Here is a 16,842-nt window from a genome sequence, read left to right on the forward strand (position 1 = left end):
AAAGAAATAGACTTTAAACATAAACAGATTTCTGTTTGCAGTCATTTTTCTTTGAAATACTCAAAATTTTACCTGGTGGTCAAGGAGGACGAAGATTAAGACCTTCCACTAACGTTTCACTGAAGGGTCATTATATTGCGCTACAGTCTTTTCTCCTCTCTTTTCCTCTAATAGATTTATATCTGAATCAGGCAAAATTATTATTTCACAAATCTCATCAGCCTCTGTTATACAGTTGATATAAATAGTTGCAAATGTTTTACAATAAAAACAAAAGCTTTAGCTTTGGAAACACATTTTAATGTTGATGTAGAAAGAAAGAAATCAGAAAAACTGAACAATGGGGTTAGACTCTTGTAAAAGATACAGAAATCCAAAGACCAACTTGTTTGGTGAAAGAAAAAAAGAGATCACATTTTCTCTCCTATATCTGTTTTAAATGCTATTGTATTAAATTTTATGCTGCGCTTTTCATTAGATGTGTTTTGTTTGTTTTGCTTTAGATCTCTTTTGATATTTTCATTAGTTCTGTTTTCAAAAGCCCAGTTCAAATTTCAGTTTGGTTTGTATCGTGTTTAAAACTGTTTTTGTGTTTCATGAAATGTGCTTCTGTAGTGAAGTTGTGATCTCAGGCAACCTTTTAATCAAGTTTCATTTACTCGCATCTTTTATCTGATATTGTTGTCGATACATTGATCGTGAAGCTGCGCATCAATAAACCATCGCACCCTTCCCCACCCTCATACGTGGCCTCTTAGGAGACTGTCCCGTAACTGAAGCAGAACCGACAACATGTTGTCGGCACTTAACAACACACGGCCACTTGATACAGCGTGTAACATAGACACTGCATATCAAGCTGTTTAATAAAAATGAAGCCCTGTATATCCATTGGAAAGAGCACAGAGCTGCATTTAGAGTGACTGATCGAGAGCCCAGAAGCAAAGGGGCCCTGCGGCTCGAGCTGCTTGTGAGTCTGGGAATCGGCCCAACACTTAAAGAGCCAAGCTTCCCTCCTCTTGACTGGGGACGACCTCCGAATAGGAAGAAGCTATTTCTGCTGGCAGCCAAGTGGCTCGTTTTTTTTCAGGAGGGGGGTTTGTTCAGAGTTTTTTTGGAAGGCTGTCAGGTGAGGATTGGTGGCTGCCAACTGTAACCCCCTCAGGTGGGCACAGGGGGCAGGACAGACGCCCATCATGGCTGCAGCATTGTGACACGCAGCAGATGATGCGAGTCGCTGAGGGCACTGGGCTCCCCGAAGTCTCCAGTGAAAGATTTGCATTGAACGACTCTGTGGCTGAGACGATTAGGGGGATAGCAGCATCCTGACCCTGACCGCAAAACTGGCAGCAGCTCATTTGGATTAGCGGCGTAACAAGTTGTGAGCGCTGACATTACTGTAAGTTTATGTGGCAAATTTGCAGGCAGGCGTTCAGCAGTTACAGACATGTTGCGTGATGTGTTGCTGAAGCTCACTGTGTGTGTCAGTTTCATTAGAAAAACAATAAATCAGCCACAGATACAAATGAGGGCCTTTAATTAATAGAGTAGATGTTTATTGCAACCCTTACAGTGTTTCTGTGACGGATAAATGTGGCCTGACTCGAGGCTTTCTGGCACCATTATGGAAAAACCAGGAAACAAATGCATCATTTTGTAAGGAAGGCAGAAGAAATACAAGCTTTGCAAAAATATTGTTTGAATAAATTATGTTAACGCTCACAATTTTATAGCAAATAAGATCCAGAAAGGAGTTCAAATAAAATGGAGTCAACCTGACGTTTTGAGGGCTTTTGGGTCTTGAAAGGGTTAACAGTTCATTCTTTCGGTTTGTACATAATTCTAGGTTAGTTTTACAGTGCTGTGATAAACCACAGGTTTTCTCACGGATCCTGTTAGTTTTCAGTGTTTCTGTCTTTTATCCCATCTTAAATGTTTCAGTTCAAACTAATTTTTATATCAGACAAAGATGACCATTACAAACAAGTTTCAATGTTTAAATTATTATTGAGTTCATTGGATCTAGGGTAAAAATGTAATTACCCCCTTAGTTAATTATATAAATCAACACACTTTTTCACAGCCATGACTGATTGAGCCCAGAAAAATAAAGAATTTTCCCAAATAAATCCTGCCTGACAATGTGAAGCAGGCAGAAAGACAGAAAAACGAATACATCACTTCATTCCAGATAAAAAATTTTAAAAAAATTCAAGAACAGATGAACAACTAAGTTGGTGATTTCTAACACTGGTGAAGCTTTCTACGGGTTTGGGACTAAAATGATCCATTGTTAGAGCTGCTGTCCACAAATAAAGAAAACATAGAACACACATGAATGGCAAAAATTGGAAACATGGGACAGCTCTAGAGTGAAAACCTCTGCAAACCAAAACAAACTAAGGTCCAATAATTTGGAGATCTCAACAACTTTTGGGAAAATGTTCTGGCTGATAAACCAAACACAGATCCTTTTGGAAGGTGGGAGTTCTTTCTCTTGGACCCTGGTCCAAAATCATACCAGTCTTCAGTCCGCTTCTGAACGACTCAAAGATCACAAGTAAAGGATTTTGGGAGTGGCCTAGTCAAAGTCTAGGCTTAAGTCTGAATCTGTGGCCATTCATGCTTAAACTCTCAATGGGTGAATTAAAACCGTTCAACACAAAATAGTAAAACACTGTAAAATATTCATTACCACGTGTCGCAAACAACTGATAGGAGAGCAATTACTTTTTCACATATGGCTTGCACAGTTTATTTCCCTAGATAAACACAAAAAACCAAAACGGTTTCTAAGAGGGCTAGTCTTTGTTCAGTGTTTTAGTTTTCAAGTGTTTCTGAGGACATTGACACACAAAGTAGAAAAAAAAAGCAGAAAATGAATTTCCATGATGTGTTTGAAAAGTGATTTAAGAGTTTCAAGCTAAATCAAAGATAAAAGGAAAGAGAAAGGGAGTAAACTGAGCTCCTATTAACACTCAGCGTGTTGATAATGTGAGAAAATAAAATCTCAGCCCGATCAATCAATCAACTCAGCATTTGAAAAAGCGGATTCAGCGCTGCCACCTAATGTGTAAAAAGAATTATGAAAAAAAAGAATCTTCAAGTAAAAATTGACAGCTGTAGGTTTTTTTTGTTTTGTTTTGTTTTTCTTCAAAGATTAGTATAAAACAGATAATCCAACACCGGTGGGCTGCATCGCAGGGTCTGGTGTATCTTGGAGAAATGATGATCAATCATGATTTTATCGATATCGCGGTTCACGTCTTTCACACCGTTACATATCCATTGTCTTCCCGCGCTTATACAAGAGTGAAGATGTGATTCTCACTTAAATATGAAACGTGACACATTTTTATTTATCTTATCACTCTTTGTGTATGGAAGTGTCGCATTCTTCCACAACAGATTGTCACAGGCACTTTGAACGAGTGCGAACAGATTGTGCTTTGAAAGAGAAACGGGCGCCTGCAGCAACGCTTCACGTCTGCATCCCGTCTCCGTCTGAAAACAGGACTAGCATCTTTACATTATACATTTTCGCAAACATATCCATTATTCATGCTCCCATATTTTAATACTATTAGCACGTCTGCGCCACCCACCTAAATACCTGTTTGCTTGTTATCAAAGGTGCGGCAACAGCCGGAGTAAATATAAGTGTGAGAAAACAGTCTTGGGAGTTTTGCACGGTTGCGCCATCACACACAGAACGGAAATAGATCTTACAGGGACATATTGCGTTACACGTTGTTGGACATTTGGGAAAACCGAGCTGAGTGGACGTTGGAGAAACTCCCTTCACCTGTCTCTAGAGTGTTTGCATTAGCAAGACCACAGCAGCCGAATAAAACACACACAAAACACATAAAATGGAGCAGACAATGCTCCACCTGTGTGGGTGGGAGGTGCAGCCACTCAGCAGCTGAGTGGGGCAGCATATGGAGGTTCTAATTGGGTAGAAAAGCACAGCTGGAGGACAACCAGTCTAGGACTTGGCCTCTGGTAATCAGTCCCTCAATCCACAGCCCTCCTTTGCACGTCCACCAGGCTGCATGTGAGGAACTGGCTGGTGGGAGAACGAGTGAAACCAACAAGAAATTTATCCCAAACAAAGGATTCTCCCAAAAAATGATTTAACTCTAGACTCAAGGATGTGGCCTTTGCTAAGGTATATTTCAGCTCTCATAACTAATAAAAATTGTTTTAACATATCTCAACCTCGCAGTAAAGGAATTCGTACACATATTCAAACAAAAACGCTATATATGCCTGAAAAAACAACAACAACAAAAAAATGTGTGCAGTAATTGTAATACATAAGAAATAGAAGTAAATGAGCCACATTACTCAATGTTTTACATAAATAATAATGGTGTCATATGATAGTCATAGTAAACAGGTGTCGCATTGAAATACACATTTTGAGAAATGCATATTACACTGAAATTACACCCAACTCTCGAACATGAAACATTTAGAGTAAGCTCAGAGTCCATGTGAACTGCAAATCACAAGATATTTTATAGCTTTTTGTTTGTTTTTCTGCAACTCTCTATAAATTTGAGAGTTTGTTTCTGGCGGGTCAGCAGGCTCTGAAATACTCAGATCAGCCTGTCCAGTCCCAACAATCCTGCCACGTTCAAAGTCGCTCCCTCTTTCTTCACCAGTTCCAACTGCAGCAAGTCATCTTCATGATGTCTAGAGATCTAAATGAAATGAGTTGGCTGACTTGCTATTTGTGTTGACAAGCAATCAAGCAGGTGCCCATAATAAAGTGGCCTGTGCAGTGTTTTATGGATTCAACTAATGTACAACAATACCGTGTGTGAAACTAAATTCATGAGATGCAAACTGGAAGAAGGTAAAAGTACGCTTCCTGCTGCAGCCAAAACACATTTAATATTCAAACCTGCAAAGTTGGATTGTGACCTTGTTGCAAGTGAGATGTTAAAAGTCAGAATTTCAACAACTTTTACTTAAAGCTCAAATATTTTGACTCCCAAGTTCAAATGTAATGAACCAATGCAATGATTACTCTCTTCTTTTGCTAATATGTTCAGACATTTTCTCCTAAACGTTTTCTTGAAATTTTATTGAAATGGCCTTTTTTTCCCCCTTTGTTAAGGATAACAATCTTGTGACAGACATATAAATTGCTATTGTTATCCTGCTATCAGTACAGAAAATGTTACAGTAAAGCAATAAGTAAGGTAATCAATGGACAGAAACATGCTTCCTCTCCAGAATCTCCAGGTTTCCACATCCTATATAAGCAGATAGTAATGTTTGCTTTTTATCTTTATTGTTGTTGTTTTGTTGTTGTTGTTTTTACTCATCAATGGTTGCATGAAGATAAAGAGAACAAATACCACACACACTTGATGCATTCCTTAAACAAACCGTCAGAGATTTGGAAACAACATGTGATGGATGTTGGGGGGAAAAAAAAAAAAAAAAAAAACAATAAATAATTTTGGAAACAGCTTTATACCACGACAACAAGATTATTATTGACAACAACTGAAGTGTTCATTTGGGTATCCACAAGTACTCAAAATAAATGGCTTGCACTTGTATGTGGCACAACGTAAGCACTTCCTCATTTAGCTTCTGTGTTTGGCATTTAGTTAATTGTACACGGAGCTCAGTTGAAGGCGGTGTAATATAAATAGCGGGAGTTGTCGCAGGGCTCATTACAGAGTCGGTGTTACTTGGAGTTGCTTCGTATATTGGTTCTGAAAGAGAACTAACCCACGAGATGTGACTCTAAATTAAACGTTGGACAGGATCCTGTTGTACAACCACACCATTACCATCCTCTTAACCACATCACCCCGCACTCATCATCCAGACACGGATCCTTTCTAACTGCTGACATCAATTGAGAAATGCTTTCGACTCAGCGTGCAACGTGTGGCGCCTTCATTTGCAGCTCTGCACCGCGCACTGTGCCTATAAAAGCTGATAATGTGATAATTAAAAAAGCTGACAGGCAAGAACTGTCAGCCGGGCTCCCTGATTTACCAACCTCTGCTATTTGTTATAGCTTCCAAATTACAATGCTTCCACCCTTCAAGTACAACATGTGAAATATCAAATGCAATAATTAAGCAAAGCTGGAGGTGTGATTAAAAAAAAAAAAGAAAAAAAAAAGAAAGAAAGTTAAGTGAAGAAGTCTCTGCGGATGACAGCTTGATGAAATCTGTCCGTAAAAGCATCGCCGGATCAGATCCGGAGCTGAGACGAGGATTTTAGCAGACAAAAGATCACAGTCCTGTCGCTTTCTCTCTTCCTCTCTCAACCACACCATGATTTATTACCTGAAAAGACAAGAGAACTAATTAGTGGAGTAATTAATTAATATAAATTTGCATATTTGCATTTGCAATTAGTGCAGTCAACTGATTAGTCTGAGATGGGGAGTTTGACTCTTCAGCATGTATCTGTGTGTGTGTGTGTGTGTGTGTGTGCGTGCGTGCGTGCATGCGTGTGTGCGTGTGCATGCATGTGTGTAGTGGACCAGAACGACCAGCAGACCAGCTGAAACATTTCGGGGGGGGAGGCAGAGATGAAGGGACACTTTTTGGCCGTTTTGCTTTGGCTTTTAATTAATTAATTATTATTATTTTTTTTTATAGAACCACATGTGCAATTAACGTGTTTAGATACAACTGTCTGCATGCATGCATAAGGTGAAACGTTGCAACATTCCCCATGTTCTGTGCATGCCCTAATTGTCACTGTTGAAGGTGCCCTGAGCTCACGCCAGCCACCTTCCTGCAGCCTGACTCATACTTGTGATCGATGCCCTGCGATAGCCAATACAAGAGAGACTGATAAGTTGCTTTAATTGATTCTCCTTGCAGCAAGGTCACTCGCAGGCACACATTTCCACATGCAATTGTGTATGTGAGTGTTCCACATAACTGAGGAGTGCATATCCCCATATCGAGTGCCAGCTGTGCCCCAGCGAGGATTTGGCAGCGTGCCATTGTGTCTTTTTCCACTGGGTGTGCTTAATGGCTATAATGGTAAGGAACCAACACCGTGCACGCTCCTCTGTTATGTTCACACCATCCTGTGCTTGTAAAGTATCCGCTGAATTTTCTTAATCACTTGTGCATAAAGCTGAAAAAATAAATAAATAAATAAAATTAAGACAAAAAAACAAAGTTGCTTATGAGACATTTTTAGACAAATCTTAGAGGCAATTTCAACTAAAGTAGTTTTGCTGGGAAACTTCTTTGATTTCAACTTGTCTGTTTCACTTTTTTGTGCGTAACATGTAGGTTGAATAAAACGAGTAATTTATAGAAATTAGATTTGACTCTACTTTTTTTTCTAGATGTATTGTTTGCATTCTGACAAAAACCATTTTAAACCCACTCTACCTTTCTTTTTTTCACAGAAAAAAAAAAATCTTAGAGGTTTCTTCTTTCCATCACCTACAATTGAAGATGCAACAGACATAATGCCGTGAACACCGACAGGTGATGTGATGGATCCTGATTATATCTTTATTTGAACTTTATTTATCAGGGTGTGGGATATTAGGCATCAAAGTAGCATTCTGTCATGCAAGTTGATGGAAGTTAAAACAGATAAAAGGAGGGAAAATGAGCAAGTGTCGGGATTTTGACGTGACACTGACACCCATTTCTTTAATAGCTGACCACTAAATTGAAGGAAGATCTCTCTCTCTCTCCATCTTCTCACCATGCAGACTGGGGAAGATGGTAAAGAACTAGCATAGCTTCTTGTTGAAAAACTAAGACTAAAACTAAAAATCTTCAGATCAGCAACTGTTTATGGTAGATGAAGGTTTACTGTTTGATCGATAGAGTCAAAAGGTGTTAAATTCAAAACGTTCTGATATTTCAAAGAGTTTATCTTGCCATATTCTCTATCTGGCACATATGGAAGAGAATGATCCCTTTGGCATCACGGATGCATGCTTATCTGTAGGCACTAGATACTTTTCTACATCCTTTGTTTCAAATCAAACCCAACTTTTAGATTGTAGTCAAAAAGCTAAATTTTAGACTAATTCATTAATTTTTACATTCATTAAAAAAATTCCAGTCGATATCATCAAGCTCTGCATGCTAAAAATGTTTCATATCAGACAGGAGTTTTCGCCCTCTCTTCCTTGAAGGATTGTTTTAATTCAGTCGTATTGCAGGTCATGCCGATGCACCTCAACTACTCTGCCCATTCCAAAATCTTTTTTCTTCCAGCCAGATCTAGCATGACACTCACCTTCCAAATAGTCTGTAGTCTGTAGCCAGTGCACATAAAATTGTCCTATCACAATGTCTCTTGATAAATCCAACCAAGATTTTGGTGTTCTTTCTGGTCAGTGGACTTTTCCAGCAGGAATCTCTCCTTTGCATGCAGTTTTTTTGCATCTATTTGTCTCTTTCTTATTGTTAAATGGTGAACATTGACACAGACTGATGTACATTTAGGTCTGCAAGCCTTTAGATGATATTCTGGCTTCTTTTGTGACCTCTTGGATGAATCATTGCAGTAATTTTGGAATTACAGCCAATCAAACCTGTTCCATTTTATTTATTTATTTTTTGTCAATTGTGTAAAATGGCTCTCTTGCTAGATTGCTGGAGTCAGTCTTAGAGATAACTTTGCTGCAGTTTTCAGACTGGCAGATGCCAAGAACTGGATTTCTTATCTGAATGGTGTAAGTCTTCTTCAGATCTTTTAGCCTACTTCGTGTTGTTAGGCAGGTCCTGGTTGTGGCTAATGAAAGTAAACCAAAAATGTGGTTAATTACAGCTAATTGATTATTTAAATTGAGAAGCATCTACATGATTATTTTAATCTATCTATCTATCTATCTATCTATCTATCTATCTATCTATCTATCTATCTATCTATCTATCTATCTATCTATCTATCTATCTATCTATCTGCCTGTAAATCCTTGCGCATTTCATCTTTTTTCATGGAATAAATAAATAAATAAATAAATAAATAAATAAATAAATAAATAAAGTTCCTGTCTCTTACAGCAGGTGAGAAGCAGGTATTAGTCGTTATCCCTCTCCGGTCTGCGTTTTTGACGGTAAACGTGGGCCTCCCGGTGCCTTTTTACCGGAGCTGCCAGATGATTGGTGCGGAGTGGAGGGTCCCACGGGACGCTGAACACGTGGTCTCGGCTGCCACAAGACGTCAGCGGCAAATGGCATGGGTACCCGGTGTTGGCATGAGTGTCATTCCTCAAAGAGAGAGGAAAGGAAGGGGGAGAGCGGATCGCAGCGAGGAGGAGAAAGGAGGGTTTGAGCTCTGGCTGGTTTAATTGTGCAGTTTTGCAAAAAAAAAAAAGAGAAGAAGACGCTGCAGCGGAGATTCAGAGGCGATAATTGGGACCATGAGGACAAGTACATGCTGACCAGAGGTGGGTATGTTTTGTGTGTGTGTGTGTGTGCATGTGTCTGTGTGTGTTGTATTAATATTTCTTTTAATGCAAGTAGTTAATTCATTATTTTTCAGCTGAATTCGAAGAAAACAAAAAACAAAAAACAAAAAAACAAGGGCTGGATTTTGTAAAACTGTCCAAAAAATATGCAGTTAAAGGGCCAAAACATTTTTCAGATCATTGTGAATTGAGTGTCTTTGAAAAGACATCAGTCACATCGGCCTCGCTTGCCAATTTGTTCCTCTTCCTCCTGGGAGGACTCATTCACAGGGTAATTAACTGACAACCTTCAAAAGACGTCGGCGCTGAATTTTGCTCTTACAATTTACAATTTCCCCCTTTTCCTTTTTTTTTTTTTTTTTATTCTTTTCCTGCAGGAGATATGTTGACGCTGCCATTCGAGGAACCTCATATGATGTGTGAGCCGCGCTTTGGTGCCAACTATCCCCGCGAAAGCCTGCCTGACAGCCTGCAACAGCAGGAGCGACAACAGCGCCCCACAGCCAGATCCGACCCGGAGATGATGAGGGAGGCCGAGGACGACCTTTCCGACAGGGAGGAAGACGAAAGAGAGGACGACCAGGACGAGAACGGGCTACAGAAGAAACGGGGGCCGCGGAAAAAGAGGCCCGGCAAGGAGCAGGTGGACAGGGCCAAACTCCGGCGCCAGGAAGCCAACGCCCGGGAGCGCAGCCGGATGCACGGCTTGAACGCCGCGCTGGAGAGTCTGCGCAAAGTTGTGCCGTGCTACTCGAAAACTCAGAAACTGTCCAAGATCGAGACGCTAAGACTGGCAAAAAATTACATCTGGGCCCTGTCAGAGACCCTGAGCGCGGGGAAGAGACCGGACCTTCTCGCTTTTGTGCAAACTTTGTGCAAAGGATTATCTCAGCCTACCACCAACTTGGTGGCGGGCTGTTTGCAGCTGAATGCCAGAAATTTTCTCACGGATCACAACGGAGAGGTGATGTTTTCTGGCAGGTCGCCTTACGAAGCTATGTACTCCTACACCAGCTCGGACATGAACTCGCCCCCGGGCCACAGCGGCGGCGCGCTGGACACCGGCTCCAAACCTTTCCGACACTACAGCTACAGCAGCGCCTACGAAACGTACTTCGAGAACCCGTCCCCGGACAGTGGGAGCCCGCATTTTGACAGCCAGCTGAGCCCCCCGATGAACTTCAATGGAATTTTTTCCCTAAAACACGACGACCCGCAAGATTATGGGAAAAGCAGCCACTATGGTGTGCGCTACTGTGGCGCGCCAGGGCGCTCGGCCCTGGCACCTAACTCAATGTACCGAGTCTCCCCAGAGGCCCGTTTCCCCTACGACCTGCACGTCCGCAGTCAGTCCTTCCAAACGCAGGGGGAAGTCAATGGCTCTTACCACAATTAATTCATCACATGGGACAAAGTGCAAACTTTCAGATGCAAATTTCTCTGCACAAAAGTAAAAAGGAGAGAGAGAAAAAAAAAGAACTCAGATGTTGATGCACATTTTGGGGTTTAAAGTTACTTCTTAACTGTAAAGGCAGCAGTTTGGATGGTATTTTGATTTATGTTCAATGACTATTATCTTAAATACTTTAGATCCCGGTTTTTTAAAAGAGAGAGAGAGAGAGAAGTTTTAATAAATTGGTGCTACGTGCTTGTTTCCAAACAAGTCAAATTCAAGACGAAACACGACCTTGTTTACTTTTTATTTATTTATTTATTTCTCGCTTTTTTTTTTTTTTACAGTTGCAGTGTAGTGTTTTTTTTCTTCTTCTTCTTCATGGAAGTACAGCAAATGTTGGTAATTATACACTTTTTGGATATAGCTGATTATACCCAACATAGTTTGTTATATATAAGACAGATTTAAATGAAAGGGGGGAAAAAAGAGCTAAATTGACTTCAGGTCATCAGAGAAGTTGACTCAGACATGTTTAGAGCTGGAGAATCTGTGTTTTCAACAAAACTTCAATTGAGCTATGCAATCTTGCCAAATGCAATCAGTGCTTATTAGAAATCAAATGTATTCTTACAAACACACCACATAATTTAGGACTTAAATAGGTCAACTGAAGGACAAGGAGGTAAAAGCAAAGGCGGAAAATGTCACATTTAAATTCATTCCTATATGTCGGATAATTTTTACGGTATCGAATTGAATGTAATTTTTTTCCAGTATTTATTAACTCTTTATTATTATTATTATTATTATTATTATTATTATTATTATAATTATTATAAGTCCGTTTTGTTTGATTGTGAATAATATATATTAAAAATAATGTAAAACCACAATGTAAAGTTTTATGTGAATTTCAAGTTCATTTATGTTGCATTGTTGTAAAATTTCACTGCAGCTGACAGGGGGAAAAAAAAATCACATTTGTGTTCAGCTGGAATAAAATGTAAAATGCCTTAAAATGGGGGAGAAAATGATAAAGGCAGTGGCCATTACTAAAAACCACAGAGGGGAAGTTTTTGGTTGCTTGATGTGAACTTTTCTTTCCCGTGGAGCGACTGTGATGCACTTCGTATATTTCTGCACAATGTTGGTGGCCGTGCTCATAAATCCTGTTGATTTTTGTAATCGGATACCGAATGCTTGGATGATGAATCTAATTTATTTCCTGAAACGCACACACACACACACACACATGCACGCACGCACGCACGCACGCACAAACTCTTCACACTGACGCGCACTTCTGGAAAGCCGTTATGGATCGAATTATTCGTGAAGTAATGTGTTAATGTTTTGTGATGTGTTTTGTCGCAATAAAAATAAATAAATTAAAAATAAAGGAATAAATTAAAGAAGAGGATGTGGGAGGCTTTATGTTGTGGCCCAGATTCTCAGCTTTCTGTGGCAATGATCGACAGCAGATGGCAATTAGGGAAAAAGAAAAAAAAATAATAATAACAATAGTAGCTGGAAAATAAATTAAGATAAAACCATTACTTTTATTTAATATGTATTAATACCACTCGGAATGTGGCCGCGCAGCACCGTAAGAGGATCTGCACTCAGATTTTTTATTTTTATTTTTATTTTTTTTACATCCAAACGCTAAAACGCTCGAATTCCTGCAACTCATAGTCACTTTGCGTAATTATAAGTTGGCATTCATTGTTCTTTTTAGGATAGTTTTTTTTCCTCTCTTTTTTTTTCGTTTTTATTTGTCGCTAATTTGACTGACTTCCAGCTGATCAGATGGCTGATTTGTGTCAGAAGCGCCCAGGGGGTGTTGGATGTCATCCAGACTGCGGCTCATGGCGGTTGGTTGATCCTCCCAGTTTGGAACCAAGTGGGTTTGATAATCCCCGGAGGCAACAACATTACTGCTGTAAAAGACAAGCGATCTATTCGAGAACAGAAACGAGCAACAGTCTTTCCTGTCTGACGTTAGTTCCTGCTCTTTTCATGTTTGGAGCTATCCCGCATGCTGCTCTTTCTGGGTGATTTTCTAGACGTTTCGGAGTGCTTCAGTAAGGCCGTGTTCAGTGGTTTCACGGGAGTGTTGAGGGGTAATAGTCTCACAAAAGTGCCGTTGATGATCACTTTGTTTAATGTTGCATCGCAAACATTGTACTGTCACGGAAGATTGCGAATACTCATAACTTTCAGGCCCCTGAACTTCCTTCGTAATATAATGCAATTTTGTTCAACATTCTTTTAACTAACAGCAAACAGCACTACTTATACCACTTTGTTAAATTATGTGTAACCCCTTAACCTTTTTACACTTTGTGAGAATTCAGCCACAAACCCAAATTTTTAATGGGTTTTATGAAATAAACCAACACAAGTAATGCATAACTGTGAAGTTAAGGATACATGGCTTTAAAAATGTTGTTTTTTTTTAAATGAAAGTCTAACAATTGTATATTGTGCATTTTTATTCAGCCCTCCTTTTGTTCAGTATTCCTAAAAAAAATCCAGTGCAACCCTAACTAGTAAATATAGAACACTTGTGTGCAGTTCAGTCTTAGAGAAAATACATCTGCTCTTTGTTCTAGTGAACAAACAGCATAATGAAGACCAAGAAACCCAGGGACAGGTCAGAGAGAAAGTAGGAGAGAAGTTTAAGGTCAAGTTATAAAACAATATTTTCAGCTTTTATCATAAATTTACAAAGACAGCCAATCTAAACTGACAGGTTGGGCAAGGGACGTATTGTTCAGAGAACATCCCAAGACACTCCAGTCAAAAGGAAAATATTAAATGCTGTGTTAGGAGGAAAACTAACACTGGACATCCCTACATCATTCTTAAACTTTCTTAAACAGTGACAGGAAAACCTGTTGGTGATGGCAGGATGGAAGGATCCAAATAATGAGCAATGTTGTTGGGAAACCTGTTGAGCTTGAGGTGTAAGTTCATCTTCTAGCAGGACAACAACCCAAAATTATGTCAGAGCTTCTTTAGAACAGCTTATTTGTAACCATATTCATGTGAATATGGAACGGCCCAGTCAAAGTCCAGACTTAAATGGAATTTAGAATCCTTAGTGAGACTTCAAGGTCATGAGATGCTTTTTGTGCCCATATACCCAATCCATGCCATGTACTGTGACTGAGACATTGCTTATTCTTCCACTTCATAATTATGCACTCAGGTTGGATGTTATAACGAGGTGAAACGTTAAAAAGATCAATGGGGTACCAAAACTGAAATTCCTCTTCAGTTTCTCACTTAAGGTCAGTATTTAATACAGTTAAATAGACAAAATAATATCAGAGATAACATTTAACCCTGCCAGTTAATTTTGTTGCTTTAACACCTGGGATCACACTTGTGTCTGCGATGTATGAAAATCAGAGAGGGTGAAGAGACACTTTATAAACACAAACAACCTAATATTGTGCTTCTGGAATCCTGCTCAATCCCTTAAGCAAGCAAAAAGGTGGAACAAGGTCAGAGACTGAGGAAATTCAAATTTGGAAAAATGTATTTATCTGTTAATTAGTGAGTTTCTCAGGTCTTTTGTTTGAAAAATGTATTAAACTGTTGAGATCAGCCTGATCCAATTCAGTTCAATATATTTATTTAGCACAGCTTCACAACAAATGTCTCCAGGCACCATACAAAAACAAACAAACAAACAAACAAACAAACAAACAAACAAACAAAACAAAAAAAATTAGATCAAATGTACAGAAGTAAATTGTCAATTTGAATTAGATAATCTTATAAGCTATGAGCCAAGGAGTAAAAGCAGAGAAAAATCAGTCAGAATACCTCATTCAACTGCTTTATCTAAAACTAAAACAGGATTAAACACAGAAACAAAAAGAACATGAAGTTATTGGTAACATCCCATCCAGCATTTTCCCTCCCAAACGGCAAAGGTCCGTGTAACTTTTATGAAAAAACAAAGAACAAAACAAAAAACAAAAAAAAAAAAAACAGAGCAAACATAAAGTTAATGCAGTAATAGCTAATGCACAATTGGAGAATAAAAGAAAGTAGTAAAGTGATGAAATTGGTCATTCTGTCTTTCAGCAATCTATCCCAGTATGAGAATAGCTCAGTATAACCCAGGTCCCTGTAACTCCAAGTTTTGCTTTAAAAAGGAAAAGTTAATGTAAAGTCGTAAACGTTAAACTGGGTATTTTTGGTTCACTGTCAAAATCTGGAATCTGGATTCACAGGAAAGGAGTCCAGCAAGTAACTAAATATCTGCCTAAAGAAAAAAACATCTTTTTTTATATATATTTTTTTGTTAATCATGTGACATTAGGGCAGTCTGAATTGTAAACATAATCCTATTTCACAGGGTACGATTTTAAAATTGTTTAATGATTTTCAAAGCCTTAGAGACCACAAAGGTGACGATAAAAAATATAAATAAATAAAAAAATCAAGGTTTAACAAGTCTTACCCAGTTTGGTGCGTCCAACCAAACGGCAGTTGGAGCAACACAGCACACACGAACCGATTTCATTCACAAACATTCAGATTGCAGACAGAAAATCCCGCATAATCCCGCGATACCAAGCGTGAATTTAGCGTAAAGAAACATGGCAGGCGAGCGATAGCGATAGTTTGTGGACTTATTTTAAGCGGGAAAAGAAGGAACAAAAAGAAAAGGCGTTGGATAAAGGATTGGAGACAGTGCGAGCAGCTATGGCTGTACTATGATTTGGAGGTGAGTTGTTCTGTTTTTGTTTCGTCTTTAACCTTCAAGTGTTACTTTGTGTTCGTTTTAAGTTTTTGCTGTCTTAATGTTATAAAATATTTACATGCATTTGGATAGTATCAATGGCAAGCCCTGGCTGAATGAATAAACTTCTAGTGACCTGAAAAGTTACCGGGTACATCAATTACTGTAACAATTTCAGTTCTTTTCCAACATATAATGCTGAGTAAACATTCACACTGGATATGATATGTCAATGTGGGCTTCTTCGTTTTGGACTTTCTTCTGTGCTTACGTTACCACGCTTTCTGATTGGCTACCTAGCTGTCCCAATCAACAGGCTGCGCTCTCAGTTAGGAATAGAAATGGGGGTCATCCCAATAAAAGGGGCGTTATAAGATTTTCAAAAATCGGCATAAGATCCTTCAGTGTGAATTAGGCACCAAAATAAATGTATAAGGTATTTTTTTCTTGCATTTGAGAAAGTTTGACTAATAAATGAAAATCTCTTTTCAACTAGTTGAATAAACTGCACTAAATAAGCTTTCTATATTTCACACCAGTTCTGTGCTATAAACATTGAATCGATTGCTTAACCAGTCAGGCATTTTCTTATCTAATAAAGTTTTTATACTAGCACCTTCCCATAATAAGTTTGAGGTCAAAATCGCTATTGCTTCTAGGTGTTTGGGACTTGTCTTGACTTGAGCAGAGGAGACAGCGTATATCCTGTTGTTGCTCTCAAATCCTGTGTCTGAATGATTTTAAATTCCTGTTAAAGACCCATCTTTTTGACTTCTTGTTTTTTGTATTTTTTTTTTTTAAACTTGCAGTATTTTCGGCCTCTTTTTAGCTGTTCTTTCTTTTCGTATGTCTGTTTTATTTTAGGTGTTTGTTGCCTTTTGGCTATATTTTATTTTATGGATTTGTACAGAACTGTTGTCACTTCGGGTGCGTAATGTGCCTCGTCAATAAAGATTGTTTGATTGATGGCTTAAGGAAATGTCGGTTCAATTTCAGAAAACAGTGGAAAATGCTTGCTTTGCATCTCTTGACTTGTTCATGTATTCTTGTCAAGATTGAGGCAGCTTCAGATTCATTTTAGGTCTTCACATAGAGTCCTGAGGGAGCGCAAGGGGGAGGGGAAAACAAAGGTGCTTTACGCCCACAAGGTTCAGAGGGTGGCAAACTGCAGTTTAGCACTGGGTCAAACTTAAACATGCATCCCTACGTTCATCCAGCTCATTAGGCTCGGTGCAACAGAGAAAA

General features: G+C 39.0%; 1 protein-coding gene across 1 annotated transcript; it reads left to right on the plus strand.

Moving 5' to 3' along the window:
• Window positions 1-9,095: 9,095 nt before the first annotated feature.
• Window positions 9,096-11,063, plus strand: neurod6b (neuronal differentiation 6b). The gene is made up of 2 exons (XM_015018202.1): window positions 9,096-9,418; window positions 9,817-11,063. Exons 1-2 carry the CDS (start codon window positions 9,406-9,408, stop codon window positions 10,833-10,835), a joined length of 1,032 nt encoding a protein of 343 aa, XP_014873688.1. The 5' UTR covers window positions 9,096-9,405; the 3' UTR covers window positions 10,836-11,063.
• Window positions 11,064-16,842: the final 5,779 nt, after the last annotated feature.

This window comes from Poecilia latipinna, unplaced genomic scaffold (assembly GCF_001443285.1).
Source record: "Poecilia latipinna isolate Pla-1442-1.1 unplaced genomic scaffold, P_latipinna-1.0 Scaffold2246, whole genome shotgun sequence".
Lineage (NCBI taxonomy): Eukaryota > Metazoa > Chordata > Actinopteri > Cyprinodontiformes > Poeciliidae > Poecilia > Poecilia latipinna.